This window comes from Montipora foliosa, chromosome 9, assembly GCF_036669935.1.
Source record: "Montipora foliosa isolate CH-2021 chromosome 9, ASM3666993v2, whole genome shotgun sequence".
Taxonomy (NCBI): domain Eukaryota; kingdom Metazoa; phylum Cnidaria; class Anthozoa; order Scleractinia; family Acroporidae; genus Montipora; species Montipora foliosa.
This window is the reverse complement of record NC_090877.1, coordinates 10,597,937-10,618,927: the sequence shown is the minus strand read 5'-3', so window position 1 is coordinate 10,618,927 and position 20,991 is coordinate 10,597,937. Positions and strand designations below refer to the sequence as shown.

Here is a 20,991-nt window from a genome sequence, read left to right as displayed (position 1 = left end):
GACACCGGAATGAAACGGAATGAACAAGAATGGTACCGGAATATACCGAAACGAGCCGGAATGACACCGGAATGAGGCGGAATGACACAAATAAAGCGGAATAAACATGCCGGAACAAGGCGGAATGACTCTGGAATAAAACAGAATGACACGGAAATGAGACGGAATAAACAAGAATGGTACCGGAATATACCGGAACGAGGCAGAATGACAACAGAATAACGCAGAATAAACCAGAAGGACACCAGAATCAAGCTGATTAGCATGGACTGGAATGACAAGGAACAAAAAGTAATTTTTATCAGTCTAGACTGTGGAGGAATAATTGTTGCAAAAGAGAGAGAGAATGAATGAACCTGGAAATTCCAAAAGTTCGTGTGTTAGTTAGCGCCGACCGATTTTCGGTTGTTTCAGTAAGCTTTTGTTGTGTCACGTGATTCCCTAAGGGAATGGCATGTGTTTTTGCCTTTTGTAACCTTTGGAACACTTCGATTACGAAAAAAATTTGACAGGTATATCTGTCGCTGAATGAATAACTATTTGTTGTGGAAGTAACATTTTTTCATGAACAAATGCAGTAGCAAGAGAAACAGAATGTTATTCTAATTGTTTTTGTCTATGGATCTCGGAAGCGGCTTTCACTGTGCGAGTCAGAAAACCCGTGAACATTTTTACTTCATTCTGACTGGTCAGTTGTCTATTGACCAATCACAATCAAGTTCAGCGAACCAAAAACTAATTACCGTTGCTGCTTGCCTGCTTCCCACGACCCACACGTGATGGAGATATACGGAAATAGATTCGCGCAAACAGGCGGAAGACTCTTTTTCTCTTCCCGATTGTTGGCAATAATGCCATCGAACCTGAACGCAGTTTTTCCTTGTTTGAAGAAAGAAGTCAGAAGCACAGAAAAAAGATCGATCGTTGATAATATATTTACATGAAGAATTGTGAGAACATATTGTGACTCGTTCCAAGACTTGTTACTTCCCCTTTAACGTATTTTTTTTTTTCAGTCAGTCTCTCTCTTCTGCAACAATTATTCTTCCACTGCCTAGACTGATAAAAATTACTTTTTGTTCCTTGTCATTCCGGTCCACGCTAATCAGCTTGATTCTGGTGTCCTTCTGGTTTATTCTGCCTTATTCTGTTGTCATTCCACCTCGTTCCACCTCGTTCCGGTTATTCCGTCTCATTCCGGTGTCATTCTGTTTTATTCCAGAGTCATTCCGCCTTGTTTCGGCATATTCCTGTTTATTCCGCTTTATTTCTGTCATTCCGCCTCATTCCGGTGTCATTCCGGCTCGTTTCGGTATATTCCGGTACAATTATTGTTCATTCCGTTTCATTCCGGTGTCATTCAGCCTCATTCCGGTATATTCCGGTTTATTCCGGTATATTCCGTTCCGTTCCGTTCCGTTCCGTTCCTGTGTTTAGTAACGCCCGTTGGACACGTGGATGGCATTGAATGGAAATGGGGTATAGGGCTCCATTTGGGCTAAAACTACAGATTTCAGGGCTGCATCTAAAGAGACTCTACTAACAAGCCGGCTCGTTTGACTCGTTCTTTCATCTACTACCCAGCCAAACGAGCCAGTACGTCCACTGGTCTCCAATATGGTCCTTTATTCTGTAAAGGCACACACCGTTCACGGTAGACTCACAAAAACACATGTGGAGCATTTTCGGAACGAGTCGGCCCGCGAACTTTACGAAAGATCACTTTACGAGCAAACATTTATGAGTGAAAATAACGAGAATCATTGCCATCTCTCTAACCTAAATAATAATTAATAATCTAGCAGACATCTCTACTGTATTTCTTGTTCTTTGTATTTCATTTGACAATCCAAGACACCAGGAAAGCCCCCAGATACGCGTTCTGCCTTTATTTTTTAGGGAGACCTGTTGATCCTTATTCGCGTGACACCACCAATGTTAATTTGAAGCACTTTTCCTTCCGTTTTATGGAATTATATTCTTACCCTAAAACATCGTGTATTCCCATAGATTTTAAGTGAAGTATAACATGCGTTAAGCTTGTTCTCTGTATTTCTGGGACTGTTTCTTCCATCATTACTGTCTCATACACCTCTCTATGATAGAAAATGATTCATTCATTTGTTCTTTAGCATAGCTAGGTCTCCTCCTCAAAGATAAAAGCTTAAAAGGAACCTTCACTTCTACAAAAAAGTAACTTTAAATCACAGGAAATAAACTTTACAGTCAAATCTGTCTATGTCTTTTTTCAAAGAAAGACTAAAATAAATAAGTTCTAGAATCGCTTGCTTTTGTTTTCAAACTTCGCGGGAACTGCCATCTTGAATACTTGTGACGTGTTACGGTTGCCCTATTCAAACCCGTAACACGTCACAATTATTCAAGATGGCGGCGCCCGCAAAATTTGAAAGTGAAAATAAGCCATTTTAAAGTTCAGTTGTCCTGATATAAGCACTTTTTTAAAACAAATTTCAAACAAATTTGTTTTGAAACATTGTGTCCTTCGGTTTACAGTTATTCTGTAGCAAGACTTGTGGAGGTTCCCTTTAAATAAATGCTTGGTAACACAGATGGTTCATAACCGTGAAGGGCTAACAAGATCTGTTATTCAGCGCTGGAATAATTCACAGGACATATGTCCTTTCAAATCTTCATTTTGGTCAGGCATTTGACAAATTGGACCAGACATTATTTATTGACTGACAACACCTTGAAGAAGATAACTCAAGATGTGCTAGTGAGATGTTCGGTCATCGTGTCCGATCATAGCGTGACATTGGCTGGACATTTTCAAAATGTGGTCGGACAATGTCCGATGATCGACTGTTATTTCCAGCACTGTTATTATATTTATGGTAACGATTTTTAAATTTTTTTTGGATGCAATGATGTCTCAGAAGCAAGAGCATAGAAAAACTCTATACTATGATTAAAAGTATTTAATTTGTTGCTGACAAAAAAAAACATAAAACAACTTTGAAGTCTCAAAAAACAAAAGTATATCAATGATGTCACATACTTTGAGAAAAGTCGAAAGCACTTCCCAGCCATAGTCCTTCCTGCCCTCCCTGCTCTTTGAATCGCTTCAGACCTGAAACAAAGAGGATTCTATAGTCATAGTGCATATACGATACTGAAAGGATTAACAATGTTCACCAGAAATGACTATGACACTGGCCTTAAATGAGTGAACGTTTGCACCAAAATTTAAAGACATGAAAAACAAGCATCTACATTTTCCAGTAAAGTTCCTTTTTGAGTTATGGCTGTTTCTGCTTAGGTGGCCTGACATACACCATAAGCCTTTTTAGAGACATCAGTGCCAAGCCGGCCACTTCTGCTGAAGAGAACAGGACAGCCACAACACCGGGGACTGCATCACCTACTCTTCTCAAATAGTGTGTGGGTTCTTTAATGCCCCACAGGAAACTTATGAACATAAAAGATATTTGTGAGATGGGGCCTACGGTTTATAGTCCTTATCCAACAAGACTTGAAAGTCTAACCACTTGCAGAACTCATGTCATTACAAAGGCAGCACCTTCTCCTCAGTTATTTTAAGATCCTGCGGGTTGATCAGGTTGGGTTCGACCCGGCAACCTCCTGCAAGACAACCCGATTCTCAACCACCTGAGCCACCGGTGTGCATGTAAGGTAAAAAAAATTCCAAGGAAACAACATCAGTCAAACCTTGATATTAGCACAACATTGAGAGAATCTAGTCCTGTGCGTGGATTGTAAGATAACTGCTTCACAAAGCCACTATCCACGACAAATCTGCAAAACATGGCAAGCAAAGCCGCTTAAAATGAGCTTTTAAATACTTGCATGTCAGTTTTGGAAATAATTTTTCCCTTTTTACCTAGTAAGTTCCCTTAGGTTATTTTCTTAGCATGTTGGAAATAAAAAGCTTTAGAATTCCATTTTAAAAGGCATGACCTCTGTGAAACATTCAATAAAGTAATTTTTCATTGGCTATACATTTTAACAGATCCCATTTTAAGCTCAGTGGGTCCAAAGAGTTGTTCAATATTTTAATGCTTGAGTTTAATTTCTATCACACACGACCTACATGTAGCTTTAATGTAAATAAAATACTTACAAAATTAATTATTAGAAAGTACTATCATGTTTTTAAGGCATAAACCTATGTATTTTAATACTTACAAAAGACAGAGAAGTGCAGCCGGATGTTGGTGATTTACAGTGAGCACAATTGCTCTCTGGATACTACTTCCCTTGCGCCCAAAAGGCCAGAAATGAATATGAGGCAATAACCAGAAGTTTTAATACACAGATTTACCCAAGCCTAAAAGCGGAGATCCCGGGTTATTTATTCATTACAATAAGTTAACCTGGCTTAAGCCTGCGATCCAATCAAAACCCAGTACCTAGTCAGCAGTCAACTTAAAAAAAAAAAGGTGACCTCGATGAGCTTTAAACTTAAGCCTGCGATATGGTCATGTGACACTGGTCAGCAGATACCTTTCTTTACCAATGGTGTTCTGCAATTGCTGAGCTCCGCTAAAGGAAGGAGCTTTTAAAAACGTATTATGACATGATCTATTTACCTAATTCCTTCAATGGTGAGTGATGTGGCTGCAATGTTTGTTGCTACAACTACTTTTCGCACAGATGGAATGGAAGGATCAAAAACTCTTCTCTGTAATTCTGAAAAACATGTAATAATTTGTTGTAGTGAGATTTTGGCATAACTACACAGACTATAGAGGTTTCATCTTTTCCATAAATATTTTGTAAGGGTGGGGGGGGGGGGGGGTGTCTATGATCATAACGAATACCAGACACAAAGAAATAAAAAACCAACCTATAGCTAATTCTGACTTGAAATAAAATTCAACCTGTAACATGTACATCACAGTGACTATAAAGAGGTTCATTAAATAAAGAAAAACCCATGAAATGAAAAACAAAGCTTGTACATTCTTTTTGACAATGCCCCAAGTTTCTTCAAACCTGTTGTCATGGATCCATAAAGAGGTAAAATGAGCATTGCTTCTACTTCACTGTAATGGACGTCATGTGTGTAATCAACATTCTCAGCAGTCTCAAACAACCTGTCACATGCATGTTCAATTTCCTCCTGTCCAGTCAAGAACACTAAAACATCTCCTGGTGGCTCCTCAAGATGAATCCTCATTACTGTCTCTACTGCCTGTAAAATAAAGGAGAAATAAAATTACAAAATGAAATCATTATGAACACAGTAGTGTAATGCTTTACTGCAAAAACGAAATTTAGATCAGAACAGAAAAAGGTCTTAAGGGTCAGGTATCAAGAGACAAAAAAATAAAGTGTTATCCCTACAGTAGCGACATTTTACTTTTAATGATCTAGAGAGGATTACCGGTATTCATCATTATTCATCTAAAATTTGCTTGAAAAGTGAATCTATGGGCTTTCAAAACAACATACCAGACACCACCACACTTAACACCTCTTTCTATATAAGAACTTTGTTAAATAATGAAAACCATGGCAATGACAGTTCATGAATTAAACGGGTTATGGTAGAGGGGAACTAAATCCCATATAAAACCATACCCCCCTTCCAAAAAAAAAATTCTTAAATCTAATAGATCTTGTATGGATGCACGGTTATATTCAATTTGTGTTTAGGGTGCATGCCCATTTTTTTTCCGTTAAATTTTTGTTGCATCCATTGATTTCTGATCTACCACTGAAAGCTTTTGTAATAGCTGTGATTTGCCCAAAACAGTCAGAGAGTCTTGCATTTTAACGTCATTTGATTTAAAAATACTGCAGGACTTTATTTTTACATTAAATTTTTGTTTTGTTTATTTGTTTGCATCTTTCATTTTCAAGCCCAGCTCAAAATGCTGTCCTGAGAGCTGTGTGTCTGAGATACCTTGGTATATGTTTGTAAATTCTGCATTGATTTATACTTTTCTTGCTATGGGATAAGAAAGAGAGAGGGAGACTTTGCTCTTTAATAAAAATGCTTTGATGTTACTTACTCGTTTGAGATAACTGGGAGTCTGCAAGTCCTTAACACCAACATAGTCCAGAAAGATGTTCTGGACTGGAAAACAGCGACCAGGAATTTCAAAGACTGGACAATCACTGAAGAATTCAGAGAATTTTTCATGATTCAAGGTTGCAGACATGATAATGACCTTTGGCATCTCTTGATTGCCTCTGTGTGATTCAGTTTTGGAACTTTGAAACAGCTTCCTTACCAAACCAAACAGTATGTCCTGAAAGGAAAAACTAGGCAATATTGAAATACTATATATACTATAGAGGTTTTGCACGACAGCCATGTTGCATGGCAGGAACAATGAAAATGTTTTGCATTAGAAAGAACTATAATTTTGTTCCCATAGAAAAAATAATCTATTGTTCCTGCCATGCAACATGGCTGCCGTGCAAAACCTCCATAGATGACTCCATTTGCAACAAACATAGAATCGACACATGTCATAATTCAAGATGTAAAAAGTAAAAGAAAGCTATTAATAACAACATACAGTGTCCAAACTTCTTTCATGAGCTTCATCCAGGATGAGGATACTATACTTGGTAAGTGCTGGATCATCAAGAAATTCTCTCAACAGGCAGCCATCAGTCATGTATTTGATGACAGTCTTGTCGCTGGTACAATCATCAAACCTCACCTGATAACCCACTGTTGCTGTTAGAACAAAAAAATGTTTTATTATCATGGTTTTTTCAAGGTATGCCCAGAAATGTACATATCATAAGATGAACAGTGATTTTAAGAGAATGACCAAACCAGTTGCCATCATCTTGTCAGCAGAAACTGACATCTTAATCGCTGGTTGAGTTCACTCTTTCACGTTGTCATGTCAAACATTTTAGAAAGAATCTTGTGGCACTGCCAGACGTTTGAAATAGAACCAGCTTAGTTGACCTGGAAGGTTTCTTTTGTTGGTCATGCATTGATCTGACCAATACTGAAAGGTCCCTACAACCTCTGCAAATTGTTATGATTATGGTGGGTGTCTTGAAAACAAAGACCCTAAAACCCTTAAGACCCCGAAAACTCGGAAACGAATAAAGTACCCCAAAAATCTCAATTTGGCTAAACCTAGGCCTAAAAACCAGCTTAGGCCTAGTTAGGCCTAGGGGTAGCCAAGTTGAGATTTTTCTGGTACTTTATTCGTTTCTGAGTTTTCAAGTTTTCAGGGTTTTAGGGTCTAAAGGGGTCTTAGACACCCGATTATGGTTTAGGATTTGTATACTGCCCATACAGCAGTGTCTCTAGGTTGAGATCAGATGAATGCAAACCTTAGGCCGAAATGCTGTCCTTTATATATACAGCTCAGGCCCAAGGCTCATTGTTTCAAAAGGACCTGATGTTTCATGAAGTTCACCAGCTACTTTCAACATTTGTAATAGGTACTTTTTACCTCCAAGGTATGGGTTTTTGTCATGATTACAAAAGGTAAGTACTGCGGTTATTTAAATGGATTAATCCACATTCAAGTCATAACTTTGCCATTAATGTTGACTCCTTGGAGTAAGATTGTCTAAAGCCAGACAATTTACTCACCAATAGAGAGCAGGCCAGGAGTCAATAAGTTAAATACAATGTATCAATGAATAATTTGAAATGATTTTCTCTCTTTGTATGCTTGGGTTTGAATAACACTCTTCCCAAAATTACATGTATAAAAGAATGATGACTTTCTCTATTAAATAGTCAAGTTTTCCCCTAAATCTGTACCAAAATGCACCTCCAAGGTTGCAAAGTTTAAAATCCCAAGGGAGACCCCACACCTAGTCTGAAATTTCAGCCATCTCCTCCCTAGGAAGGGTTAGGGAGGAGACGGCTGAAATTTCAGGCTAAACCCAACACCCCCAACAGTACAAGGGGGTATCCCTTTACTGCACCCTTCACCAGTGCACCTCTCCCATGCGTCAAAACTCTCGTACCCCAATTGTGGTCCTGGTATTATTATTTCCCTTCCTGGTACTTTTTTTTTGCTTAGATTTATGTACATGCACTTTGACCAATGACCAGCTGTGTTAGGACAAGTGATGTGATCAACCTGGGACACAAAAGGCGTCTTAAAAGAACAAGACAGTTTACCTCCTAAGGGACATTTCATTTCTTCGGATACGCGTGAGGCAACTGAGATAGCGGCAATCCGTCTCGGTTGCGTCACTCCTATCAGTTTTCCATGTGAAGTGTGACTTGCTTTATATAGATACTGTGGAAGTTGAGTCGTCTTTCCGCTTCCTGTCTCACCAATGACAATTAAAAAATCATTTTCTTTCACTGCTTTTACCAAGTTGTTTTTGTAATCACTGATCGGTAGCTCAAATTTGTCGACTTTTAAAGACTTTGAACGGCGAGGTCTAGAACTTGAGTTGTCCGCCATCTTACGTGACAACGCAACGATACTGTGTATACGTGACAGTCTGTCCCACACACTTCTCTGGAATTTACAAGCTGCCCGGCCCCCGGACAAGCTGACGATGACAGCTCGAGCCAAACTCTTAATCGCAAACTTTTAAGTTAATGTTTAAAGCCTTAACGATGATCAAATGTTTCACAAACAAAGACGGAAATAAACAAAAAAAATTGAGACTGCAAAATGGGTGGTAAAATATAAATTTCTTAAGGAGAGCCTGGGAACAAGTTTGAGATAAAGCAAGATGGCGGCGGAAGATGCTGTACTGTTTTCACTTGGGTATCACTTGTAATTGCCCAGTGAAGGAACATGAACAAAGGTGGTCCAGGGCCAAGAAGGACTAAGACGGGCCCTTGGAGTGAGTAAAAGCCTACTAGGAAATTATCATAATATTTCTTATTTGCCCGGAATTTAAGAATAGCTCTAAGTAGAGATCCCAACCAGCATGGATCAAGAAACAATAAATTATGATCTGTAATCGTTAGTTGTATGACAATTGCAGACTGCCTACAAGTAGTGCTGATAAACAGGATTTAAGTCTAAGCACCCATTTCAAGTAGCGCTGATAAACAGTATAAAAGTGCTCATCCATTTAGCTTTCAATAACTGTGATTTAGCTAGATTTATACAGTCAGTAGTCTGCGAGACTTCCAGCTGGTATTTTTTACAGGTCACAGGTCATTGTTTTGCTAATACAGTAAGTATCCTAAACATTCGAAAAAGCTAACCTTTGTCCTAATTAAGGTTAAGTCTAAACAAAAGTTATTAGGCTTTAGGTTAGCTTTTATGAATGTTTGGGATACTTTCTTTATTGGTAAAACAATGACCTGTGACCTGTAAAAAATACGAGCTGCAGGACTTCCGTGGTCTGCAGTCTACAGTCTGCAAGTGTCAGACACCAGTTATCGTTTACGTTCTATTTGCTACAGGTCTTCCTCCTCCTGGAGACTTCATTGCACTCGGTAAGTCCATAGAAGTGTTTTCAGGCACTATTTACTGCAATTATCATAATTCTGTGGAATTCATCTTCAAGCGCCAACAGCCAAACTGTGTTTTGGCTTCCATCAATCCAACTTCCGACGCAAACCACAGATGATGAAATCAAGGATGCATGACATAAGCCACCAATCGGCATCTTTTGTTCCCAGGGTACATTCATACATTAGAACTTGACGCCAAAACGCGGTTTGGCGCTTGGTGCTTGAAGGTACACTTGTAAGATTCTACAGAATTATGAAAACTGCAGTAACTTGCCATTACAAGTGATACAACTGAACAATATTAATTAACATAAACCAACAAAATTTCATATTTAGGGAAAATTTCATATAGGGAGTGAGTTAGCACCATTCAAGTAGCAGTGGCCAGTCTAGGGGATAACAATAAGTGCTCGACTTGGCTGACGACTCATGACTTTCAGTAATTCACAATGTTTGTTGGTTCAATTCTGTTTTTTCATAGGAAGTAGAGGCAGGACCTCTGAAAGTGAACTAAAACCTCCTCAGCCTCTGAAGCCGCTACAGCCACTCAAACCACCGCAACCTCTTGCTTCAAAAAAGCCAGGAAACTCTTCACATTCTGACAGGAAAAGAGAGCCATCCAGTCCACTAACACCGCTGGGTGCAGCAAAGAAACCCAAGCTTTCCTCTCCTACTTATCCTCCCCATTCCCTTCGGGTTGGAGATGGCGAGAGTGGGAAGAGATCTGGAACTAGTTCTCAGTCATCATCACATAGTCAAGTTCAGCCCATTGAAGGTGTGTTAGTCTGCATACATGTAGCTGGCAAGATATTATATTACAGGATAATTTCTTTTATTTGAACTTGTGGGAGCAATGGTTGCTTCATTGTATTTTGGCCAGGAGTGAAAAACTACTACTTCCCTTGTCAATCGCAGCTCACCATCGCACTCGCTCCCACTTAGAATACTACCCCCATTTCAGGTAAACCTGCACAACCCAGGCATGAGTCTCCTCCATTCCAGGCACTCACCAACACTGATTAGATCAGTGGAAGGAAAAAAGAGAGAGTGGGGGAACACTTAAAACATCAGAAACTTGTAAACCACTCAGGACTGCTGAGACTCAATCGCTACAATATGCTCAAGAACACAAAGATCCAACCATGTTTTTTTGTGAGGCTGATCTGAGTGATTGCCGTCCAAAGAAGCTTGCTAAGCTCATGGCAGTTAACTTTGTTAAATTGACATTCAACTGAATTGGTGATCCATCATCAATGTCCTGACTGTTGTCATGATTATTCTTCTTACTATTGTCTGATCTTTCAGTAATCCCATCAGAACTTGAGGATCAAGTGTTAGATGCAGAAGCAAGTGGGAAAAAGTTAAGAGTTGATGCTCTTCTTTTAGGAGCAATAAAAGCTCTCAAATCTAACAAGGCTAAGCCAGATGCTGTCCTGTACATGAACCTCTTGTATTTGGCAAAGGGCAAGCCAGAGCTTTTTTTTTCCAATAGAGTGGTCGAGGTGAGCTTACTAATATATTTTTGATCTATTAATCCAGTTTGACAGGTGAGGATATAATAATTATAATGAAACCTCCATTCTGTAGTCTTATTTAAGCAGTCAAAAACTCAAAGCAGTCAAATGTCCCCTTCATTAACCCATTGGACTCCTGGGAGTGAGTCTTAATAAATTTTACTCTTTTTGATGCTAGATGATTTTACTTGTCATGTGGGGGCTTCCTTGAGCATTATTTTGATGTGTCAGTAGGGAGCTTAAGCAAAGACAATGGTGACGGCAACGAGAATGTCACAAATTTGCATGTTTAGTGGCAAAAACAATAGCTTAAATTTGCATGTTCTGCACATGCGTTTTTCACTTTTGTCCATTTCTTTGCCGTCGTCAGCAAAACAACAACATGAAATAGCCAAATTTGAGGTTTTGTGAAGTACGTCAGCTAGCACTTAAGGATAAATTTTCCTTTTCTTCCCTAAATTAATTGCTGTTCCGACCAGTGTCATTTTTGAGGAACTGCCACACCCTTGTCATATTAAAAAGGTTGAAATAGTCATGAAGTGATTCCAATAACACAAATTTATATTTGAGAGAGACGTTCTTGTTAGTGCAGTCGCCGTCGTTATTGCTTATTAAGCTCCCTAATGAATTAAGAAGGACAGCCATGAAAAATCCTAGTCAAAGGTCATTGCAGAGACAACAATACCTTCTCTATGATTGTTTTTTTCAAGACCCTGAGGGGTGCTTTAGCTGGGAGTCAATCTTGCTATAAAAATAACCCCTGGAACCCATCCAGTCTCACCTGTTGTAATAAATATTTTTACTACTTTTTGACAAGGCACTCACTAATATTCTGAAGCGTGAGGGTGGCGCATTGAACATAAAGCCAACCAAAGGAACAAATTCCCTGGTTCCAGTGATGGCATGTAACATACTGCTTTATGCATTCCAAGAGGAAGATGATTGGCCAGAGTCATTTGTTAAAGTGTATGTCGAGGATGCTCTTGGAGACAGGGTCTGGGTTGATAATGAATACTGTCGCAGCTTTGTAGAGAATGTCTGGACTGCTTTTGGAACAAAAGTTGTACCCCGTACATTGGCACAGCATCAAAGTGAACCTGGTGGTAAACAAACTGCAGCTGAACCAGGCATATCCAGTGGAACCCAAGGTAATGGTTGGAGACCAAGCAAATTATTCCTTTAATTTCACAATTAGGGGATGAGTTCAGAGATACTTATGCTTTAGAAATGGAATTTTGAAGCAGATTACCAGTTTTGCTCATAGTTGGCTGAAATGTTTTATGTGTTCTAGAATTGAATTTTGAAAAATGTTGCACCCGGGACTTTTTTTATCTGATTTGGACGTTAATTAAAAAAATACACCTGAAACAAAATTATATTTATTTAATAATGTTGGTATCACCTGTAAAAATTATTTTATCTCATTCTTTATTTATAAAGGGAAATGTAAGGAAATTTTGGGGTTTTCGGTCCACTTGTTTGTCATAATTATTACGTGTCCTATGTTGTTATTCTAGATTTTTAATTCCTTAATCGTGAGTGCCTCACATACAAAATAATATTATTTACTAATTTTTTGGCAGAAATACACATTAAGGTTCAAGACAGAAAAATGTGGTTATTTGAAACAACAGGGTCACGATTTTTATAACAGATCAGATCATGCTCTCCATTGCTTAAAATTTATCAACTGGCATTACTATGGTTTGTGAGATGATTATTTTGTAGATGCATGCACAGAGCTCTAAGATACGTAATGTACTAATTTTATGCTCAAGATGTGAAATGTTTTTTTTTTTTAGCTGTTCCAGTAAAGGATGAAGACGAAGTTGTTGAAGAGATGGAGACTTCCTCTTCACTTGAAGAAGACTCTATACCAGTCATATCAAGGTGTAAAAGCTGTGTTAAGGATACTCAATAAGGATACTATGGGCCAAAGTACAACACTGGCTGGAGTACCTTATTTTTTTAAATTTATGTACTATAATGCAAAAATTATTGTAAACAAGGAATGCAACATAGGCACCCCCATAAGCATTACCATAGAGGCACCCACACAAGGATTGCAACACTGGCACCCCTATAATTCATTGTAAGCCATGTAGAAACCATATTAATTGTACCAGAGACTCCTCCACTATTTTCTTGACTTTGAATGACTTTGGATGACTTGTTACTTGTATTATGTCCAAACTGCCACATGAGACTTGAGTCTCTCATCTGTTCATGTATTTCTGCTTTAAGGTTCATGTCAGCTTCTGTTGAACACAACATCCAAACATACATTCTTGAACTTGTTCATGACCAGTTAACAAGGCGGCAGACACTGGACAGTGTTACACGCAACTTGTTGAAGCTGTTAACAGTCACCTGTGGCTACGGTCAAATCAGGCTGCTGATATCACAGAGGTTGGAGATGTGGCTGCAAAACCCAAAGGTATAAAAGTGTTTTGCCATCTTTGACTCTCTAACAGCACTGTGTCTATTTTATCCATGAAAAAAGTTTGATCATCTTCAAACTATGTACCATTATTATCTGATGGCACATATTGTGTCGAATTTTCAGTATTTATAAACACAAATTGTGTCATAAATTATTAGTGATAGCATTAATATTTTTTGTTTGCTTTAAAGACTCATTGAAATGTCACTAATTTAATTATTTTAAAAATAAAATAACATTAAATTCACAGCATTTATAACATATTTTTAGTACTTGCAGGGCTGTTTCTGGAAAGTAAATGATTCAAATAATAATCTCAACAACATTTATAATTCATCTGGAGGGAAACAATTAAGTTGCTGTTTATCAAAAAATATCATTGATGGGATCAAATTTTGAACCATTAACCCATTAACCCAGTGACCTCTGAGAGTGACACTAAATAGATTTAACTCTGTCTATTAAAGTGGTACTATGATCAAAAAATCATTTCCTTTTTTTCTTCAGATTTTGAAAGCGTGTTTGCTTAGCACCTAACTGGCAAAATTTTGAGGTTTGAGTTTTATCCAAAGGCTGTTTATTTTGAGTGTAAGTTTTGGATTTCACGGTCCGCCATTACTCAGGTTCAAAACTGGCCGATTGGAACGCAGAAGGTTGGATCTAGAGAAAATGACGTCATTTACTCACTAGCTTACAATTTCAGCATGTAAACGCAATTTATTACATATACAAAACACGGGTTTAAAAGTCTGAAAGCCCGAAACTCCCGTGCTGCATATTAATTCGGCCGCGTACACACGCATTGCATTCTTAAACTAGTGAGTCTTTGACGTCATTTTCTCCTCGACCCAGCTCTTTCAAGATTTTAAAGTTACTAATGGCGGACCAATAAATAAGAAAATTCCAGTTAAAATAAACAGGTGTCTTTTTCAAATCAGAACTTAAAACTTGGGTCAGTTAGTGTTTAGTTAACATAGTTTTGAAATCCAAAGAAAAAAAAGAATTGTTTTTTTGGTCGTAGTACCACTTTAAAGTCGCCAGACAATTTTACTTGTCAATTGGTGGGAGGGAGGGGGGCGCCCTAGGGCATTTGAGGTGTGAATGGATTTATAAGGGCCTACTGACGTGTTTTTTAGGGTACGTTGCTAAGGATGTAATGGTCAAGTAATTTCAGAGAATTTGGCAGTATTTTGGTCAGTTTCCAACTTTTGTAAACCAATGACCCTAAATATGACATCATCATGCCACGACCATGGTCACATGATCAATAAAAGAAAACTCTAAATTTGTCTACGTGCCACACAATTTGGGTATTTAATCACTGGTTTGATAATTTGTATTTGTTTTTGCATCCAGCCAAGCATGGAGATAAACAATACTGAAATACCTATTGCATTTTCAAAAGAGATGATTCGAAAAAATCAATGCTCAGCTATATTAAATATTCTGTATTTGGTGGTGAAACGTGCCATATTAAAAAAAAATTAATTCAATTTAAAGACTGCCGGAAATTTAGCTTTTTCTCAAACTGGAAGTCATTTTTTTACGCATACGCAGTTGATCTGAGAACGAACGAGAGGAAGGGGGAGGAAAAACCTCCAATGCAAACAACAATTATAAAATTTTCCTGGTCGGTGAGTGGGTTTTCTGGTCAGCTCATGATATGATGACGTCAGTTACCGGAAGTATCATAATGATTTCACTTCCTTAGCAATGAGCAAAAAATCCATCTGTGGGCCTTTAAAGACAAAAATAATAGTTAATCCAGGTGGTGTTCAGGATAGTAATTTTGAACTTGAGGCACCTGCAAGGTGAAATCCAATACCATTTCAACTATGCCACACATTATTGTTGGGTATGTATAATAATATATTGCATTTCGAAATGAAATTATACCAAACTGATTTCAAGCCAGTTTTCTTTGCCTTTTAATCCTTATTTCGTTTCCCTGTGAGTATGAATTTTAGAGGAGAATCAAGCCATGTTGAAGTAATTAAATCTCACTGACAGCTGACCGAAAGTTAACTGATGGTTGATTGTTGGTCCACACGTTGGTTGCAGCGGATTCTTAACTTGCCATAACCATTTTGTTTTCAGCGTCAAGACATTTACCTTCAGTGCAAAACAAACAAAAAAAAGTTTTTGTTCTAAACAAGATTTTAAATAAAAAATTTACTTTCATTCATTGAGTGATTACTTGTTTCTATCTTGTAGCTAACTCGACCAGCACAAGAGCTACTCATGTCTCTAGCTCTGAACTGCAACAGCCACAGCAGTGAAGATGTTGAGGTCATAAGCAATTTAATCAGAATGAGACTCAAGACTAAACCTCTGGCCAACCACTATGTTGTTTGTATCAGGTAAGGTTTGTGCGAGACAAGTTTACCTTTTTTTATTTAGTACGTTGTTTCATTTCTCATTGCATGCCTTAAATGGCCACATCAGGTGATGTTCACGTTAGTCTTGAAAATAAAATTTTAGGAGGTTGTAGACATTTAATTTGCAAATATTATCCACTTGTACAGTGTAGCATAAAATTTTATCATCAAAAACAAGTGACCAGAATGGAAACACCCTTAAATTCCCCCTTAATCACCTAATGTCTTCAGTTGGATAATATAATTTTATAATAATATTTTGGAAGCCTTCCAAATAAAATTAATTAATTTAATTGTCATAGTATTATGACTGGAATTGTATATTGTTTTTTCTGTCTTTTTTATAGGGAATTATCAAACCAGCACTCTGAAAATTTAGGGACGATACTAAAACATGTGATCTATAACGAACTGTCGAATGCACGGAATCCAAACAACATGGCTTTGTTGAGTACATTGTTCCAAAACAATCAAGAAACTGCAGCCAAGGTTTGTTCCACTTTTAAAACTAGTATGTACTGTACTTGTAACCCCAGGGCAAATTGTTTGATACATGATTAGTGTCAATCAAGCTTAACCCTGCTAAAACGGTCAATTTACTAGTCAGTGGGGGCTGGTCTAGGGGCAAAAGGGTTGACTACATGTACCATCGCAATGTGATATTATAAGTTTTGTCCGTAAGTGCAAAAAGTTATTGGACTCTGAACAAATCTGCCCTGAAAGGCATGCTGCCAAACATGTCACAGGTGGAAAAACGTTGCTGACTTGACAACTTGAACATCAAAGTTAGCATACTGTAAACACCAGCAAATAAGCACCTTTTTTCCGAAAATCGTAGCACTAATTAGCTAGAAGTCGGGGGTGTGGCTTATCTGCGGGAACCTTTGAAAAAGGCTGCTTCGAGCATCCAGTTTTCCATCTTTGCATCCTATCTAACGCCTGCTTACTAGGCTACGAACGTTCCACTCTCTAACATTTCAATGTTAATGGTGAGGTTATTGTACATTTGATGAACAGTGGATAAAGAAAACTTCTAATTCCACTTTGGATTTCTTTGGATTTCTTTCAGAAAACTTGTTTTCCAAAATATGAACTACTAAATTCAGGGTGCAGCTTATCTGCGGGTGTTTACGGTATTTTCCTTGCCTCCAAAAGAGCCCATTTCCTTGATTCCTAGACATTTCTATACAATGTATTGTTTTATTGAAAGACTGTGTTGTTTATTTGTTTTAAATACATTTTGGTATTGTTTATTTGCAGTTGCTTGCCATGGTGTTTCAAGACTTGTTGACAAACAAGTAAGTGCAGCGGAAGTGTTCTGCATGAACTTGTGGGTCTGCGATAGGACTCCCCATGGTGCTCTAAGGTTGTGTTCTTAAAGCCTTAATTACCATGTAAATCCTACAGGGACTTCCTTGTATGTTGCCTACTTTTTCCATATAGTATTTACAAGCACATACATTTAAACTAATTAAACCAGAGTTTAGCAGATAAAAGTTCACTCAACATCTTTATGAATTAATTTAAAAGTAATCAACTTTAATTTGTTCCCTGGAGATTCCTTGTGGCTTAATTATTACTGGCCAGGGCTGAGTTTCAAGTAAGTGCTCAGAAATGCAGTCAAAGGCTTACATATAAAGTTTCACACAGGCCAATAAAGAAAAATGTGATCATTAAAATGTTGTTTTTAGTTGCCTGTTCATTGACGTATTTCCTGGGCTTGCTTAATATCTACCTGTATCTGCAGTCTCCATCTTGGAGCTGGCTACCAATAGTGCAAGCTCCAGGATGTCTCAGGCACCCAACCATTGATGCAGTTGCTAATATCTATTAGTTTGCCAGTAATTGTTCATTTATTATTTGATTTTGAAAGCTCCTTACCAGTTTGGTTATCAAAAATATTATTTTTTCTTCTTCAATTTCTATTAATTTTTTTCTTAGGGAAGATTATCTGCGTGCATCCCGTGCTCTTTTGAGAGAGATTGTCAGAGCACTACGGCATGATATGGATTTTGTTGCACTATGTCGTGGATTCATGAAGGAGAGAACTGAAAGCCAGTTCAGGGATTTAGAAGCTCCCATTAAGGTTAGCAACATTCCTGAGCCACGCTCCTTAAATTCTTGACTTTAAATTAAAGTCTTTGTTCAGTATTTAGCAGTTGGCATTCTGGAGCCTGCTTGTTCTACGTGTAAAATATAAAATGAAGACTTCATGTAGCAAACTAAACTGAGGTCTCAATGCATATAATTATGAGATGAAATTTAGCTCTAACTATAGTAAATTCATAGCTCTCTGGACTCCAACCTTGTTCCCAGGGTCTCTCCTCTCTGCCTCCTTTGTCCTCAATGAGGCAGAAGAGAAGAGAGAATCTGGAAACAAGGTTGGGGTAATTTTTACAAATGTTTTTGGCGTGACTAATAATAATTTTATGTATGTTTCTTTGTTGGCTTGTTTACAGGAGCGTTTGCTGTTGTCCTTAGCTGACCTAATTACCATGGCAACACTACTCAGTGTAACACCAAGCATCAAAGATGCCTTCAGTGCATCCACAAGAGGAGAAAAAAGAGGTTTATTTTTTAATCCTGTTTTTTGTTTGTTTGTTTTGTTTTCAAAATTATCCATCCCAACAACATTGTCATGGAGCTCATTTGCTCCTTCCATAATAGATGAACTCATGCCCAGTTTCATAAAACCAGTGTTAAAAGGTTCAAAAGTCTTCTTGTATAAGGACTATAAAATAATGGTAGGCCCTGTCTCACAACCCCTCCTGTTGATCAATACTGTGGGATGCATGTTAAAGAACCCACACACTTTGTGAAGAGTGGTGAGGGGAGCCCTAGTGTTAATGGTCTATCTGTAATTATAAGGCGATAATTTATTGTATTAGCCACCATGAGACTGAAGTGATTTGTTTGGTATATAAATCCGTTTTCATTACCAAACAAACTGCTGTCACACTGTTCACAGGTTTTAAAAGCACTGCTTTTGGTTTTTTATAGACATGTCATCCCTTCGGGATTTTCAGAAATCTGTGTCAACAATCCACCGAGATGCTGTCTGGTGGCTTCATATTGTTGTTCCAAAAATGTTTAATCCAAGTGGAAAAGAGTTCCTATCTTGGTAAGATGGAATCACCTTTCATCATCTTTTTGTCATCTTTGCGTCTACAGTATTAACATTAGTAAATTATTCTCTCGACTATTATTTGAGTTCCAGGAAAAAAATTGTTTTGATGGCCATTTAGGGCTTACTACATGTAGTTCTATCCAGCCATTTCTCTGTTCAACCTTCATCAGGCCTGTTAGACTCAAGGAAGAAGGCGAAAAATGTGTGTGTGCAGTACCTTATTAAGTGAAATAAGACAGAAGAACTTGAAGTCAAGCTCCCTGTCTGACATTTTGACTTGAGAAAACCTGTAACACTTTTGCATCATTATTCCTAACCTTCTACAAACGTACTTCTTTCCTGAAAGGAAGGCCTTATTATTCTCCAGTAACAAAATCTTTAAACGAAATAATTTGAAATGATCTAGCATCAAAACTAGAGGACAGCTAGAAGTGGGAAAGATTACAACCATTCATAACTGCACTGTGTCAAAAACTAGCAGTCTGAATGGACTAAAATTTAAATGACGACCTGTTTCATTCTAGTAACATTAATGTTACTATCTGGGGTGCAGGGATGGCACAGTGGTGAGAGCACTCTCCTCCCTTCAATGTGGCCCAGGTTCAATTTCCAGACTTCACGTCATATGTGAGTTGAGTTTGTTGGTTCTCTTCTCTGCACTGAGAGGTTTTTCTCCGGGTACTCTGGTTTTCCCCTCCCCTCAAAAACCAACATTTGACTTGATTTGCATTTAAAATTGTTAATTTTGGTTGACAGTGTTCCCTATTAGTACTCCAGCGCTAGAACGACTACATGTAGACACTTTAATAAAGAAGGTTCCTTTCGTTCCCTTTCCTTTGCTATGCCTTTAATGTTAGTTTTGATCATTGTGCTTGATGTCATTACCACTACATGATTGTATAAATTTCCTTTTAGCATGCACAAAGTGCTTTTTCTTGAACCTATGGAAACTTATGTTGGTAAAGACAACTGGCCGCCAGAAAATGACAGAAGGTGAGGAAATTAATGTTAATAAAGTACTGTTTTACAGTAACAGTGTAAAATGCAGTAAATGGAGCGTGACACAATCCATTGCTATTCCTCTGTCACGTTATACTTAGTTTGTAAACATTACATCATGCATGCAAGGCATGAATACCCATTCATAATCTTTGAAATTAGATAATTACCGTATATAACATCAGTGTTGTTTGTCTGTCTGCCAGCCTGTTAACGAGCATTGTGGGTGAAGTTCCACTTCAAGAAGATACTCTCATGAGAACCATAATAATTGGTATCTCCAATGAGCTGCCTCTCACACCACCAGAGGCACTTGAAATAGCAGATTCCCTGGTCAGGAGAGTGGCTGCAATCAAAGTTCCAACAGCTTGGATGCAGACATCACAGCCAGGTTGGTGTTGTTGGAAAGTCTCCATCATTTCAGGCTCACATCTTAGTTGCCGAGATTGAGATCCATTGAAGTGATCCTCACACTTTAATATCTGGACAATTTAAACAATATCATTGTCTCTGACTTGCAGTAGAGACACTTGAAAATTCATGTGACTTCAACGGGATGCGAATGCTGTCTCTTCGATGCCGCTTCAGTGCTCTACCAACTGAGCTATGAAGCCACACAGTTGGGAGCAGGTCACTGAATTTGTATGTGTTCCCTGGCCTGTTCAGTTCATCCATAACCCACACTTCAAATATACATTTCTTTCATTGGTTATTCCTTTCACGGGAACAAATGAGCCCAACAAATTGACCTGCTCCCAACTGTGTGGCTTCATAGCTTTGTTGATAGAGCATTTGACGGGCATCACAGGGGTCATGGGTTCGAATCCCGTTGAAGCTGCAAGGAAAGTCCTGAACTTTATTTAAGTGTCTAGTCGATTTAGCGCTGGAGCACTAATTGGGGATACTGTAAAGTGAAATTAACAATCAACGCAAATCAAGTCAAATGTTGGTTTTTGAGGAGAGGGGAAACCGGAGTACCCGGAGAAAACCTCTCGGTGCAGAGTAGAGAACCAACAAACTCAACCCCCTGTATGACACCGAATCAAGGAATCGAACCTGGGCCGCATTGGTGGGAGGCGAGTGCTCTCACCACTGCACCATCCCTACACCCCTAATTTTTCAGGTGT

At 38.2% G+C, this 20,991-nt stretch overlaps 2 protein-coding genes across 4 annotated transcripts in view; one reads left to right on the top strand and one right to left on the bottom strand.

Annotated features, from left to right (window-relative positions):
• The window catches only part of LOC137972114 (probable ATP-dependent RNA helicase DHX40), a 19,566-nt gene extending 11,063 nt beyond the window's left edge, over positions 1-8,503 (bottom strand). The window contains exons 1-8 of one of the 2 annotated variants that reach the window (XM_068818943.1): positions 8,099-8,502; positions 6,513-6,676; positions 6,000-6,239; positions 4,978-5,176; positions 4,572-4,671; positions 3,691-3,777; positions 3,020-3,091; positions 1,986-2,096 (exon numbers count right to left, since the gene is read on the bottom strand). In XM_068818943.1, coding sequence (XP_068675044.1) covers positions 1,986-2,096; positions 3,020-3,091; positions 3,691-3,777; positions 4,572-4,671; positions 4,978-5,176; positions 6,000-6,239; positions 6,513-6,676; positions 8,099-8,390 — 1,265 coding nt within the window. In that variant the 5' untranslated portion in view covers positions 8,391-8,502. Of the gene's footprint in view, positions 1-1,985; positions 2,097-3,019; positions 3,092-3,690; positions 3,778-4,571; positions 4,672-4,977; positions 5,177-5,999; positions 6,240-6,512; positions 6,677-8,098 lie in introns of both variants that reach the window. The other variant, XM_068818944.1, reaches the window with a different exon arrangement.
• LOC137972113 (integrator complex subunit 1-like) overlaps positions 8,450-20,991 on the top strand; it is a 42,356-nt gene continuing 29,814 nt past the window's right edge. The window contains exons 1-15 of one of the 2 annotated variants that reach the window (XM_068818942.1): positions 8,450-8,781; positions 9,353-9,385; positions 9,885-10,178; positions 10,709-10,905; positions 11,735-12,065; positions 12,720-12,807; positions 13,162-13,354; positions 15,575-15,720; positions 16,086-16,227; positions 16,999-17,036; positions 17,680-17,824; positions 18,198-18,306; positions 18,739-18,859; positions 19,781-19,858; positions 20,071-20,255. In XM_068818942.1, coding sequence (XP_068675043.1) covers positions 8,733-8,781; positions 9,353-9,385; positions 9,885-10,178; positions 10,709-10,905; positions 11,735-12,065; positions 12,720-12,807; positions 13,162-13,354; positions 15,575-15,720; positions 16,086-16,227; positions 16,999-17,036; positions 17,680-17,824; positions 18,198-18,306; positions 18,739-18,859; positions 19,781-19,858; positions 20,071-20,255 — 2,149 coding nt within the window. In that variant the 5' untranslated portion in view covers positions 8,450-8,732. The remainder of the gene's footprint in view (positions 8,782-9,352; positions 9,386-9,884; positions 10,179-10,708; positions 10,906-11,734; positions 12,066-12,719; positions 12,808-13,161; positions 13,355-15,574; positions 15,721-16,085; positions 16,228-16,998; positions 17,037-17,679; positions 17,825-18,197; positions 18,307-18,738; positions 18,860-19,780; positions 19,859-20,070; positions 20,256-20,991) is intronic. The other variant, XM_068818941.1, reaches the window with a different exon arrangement.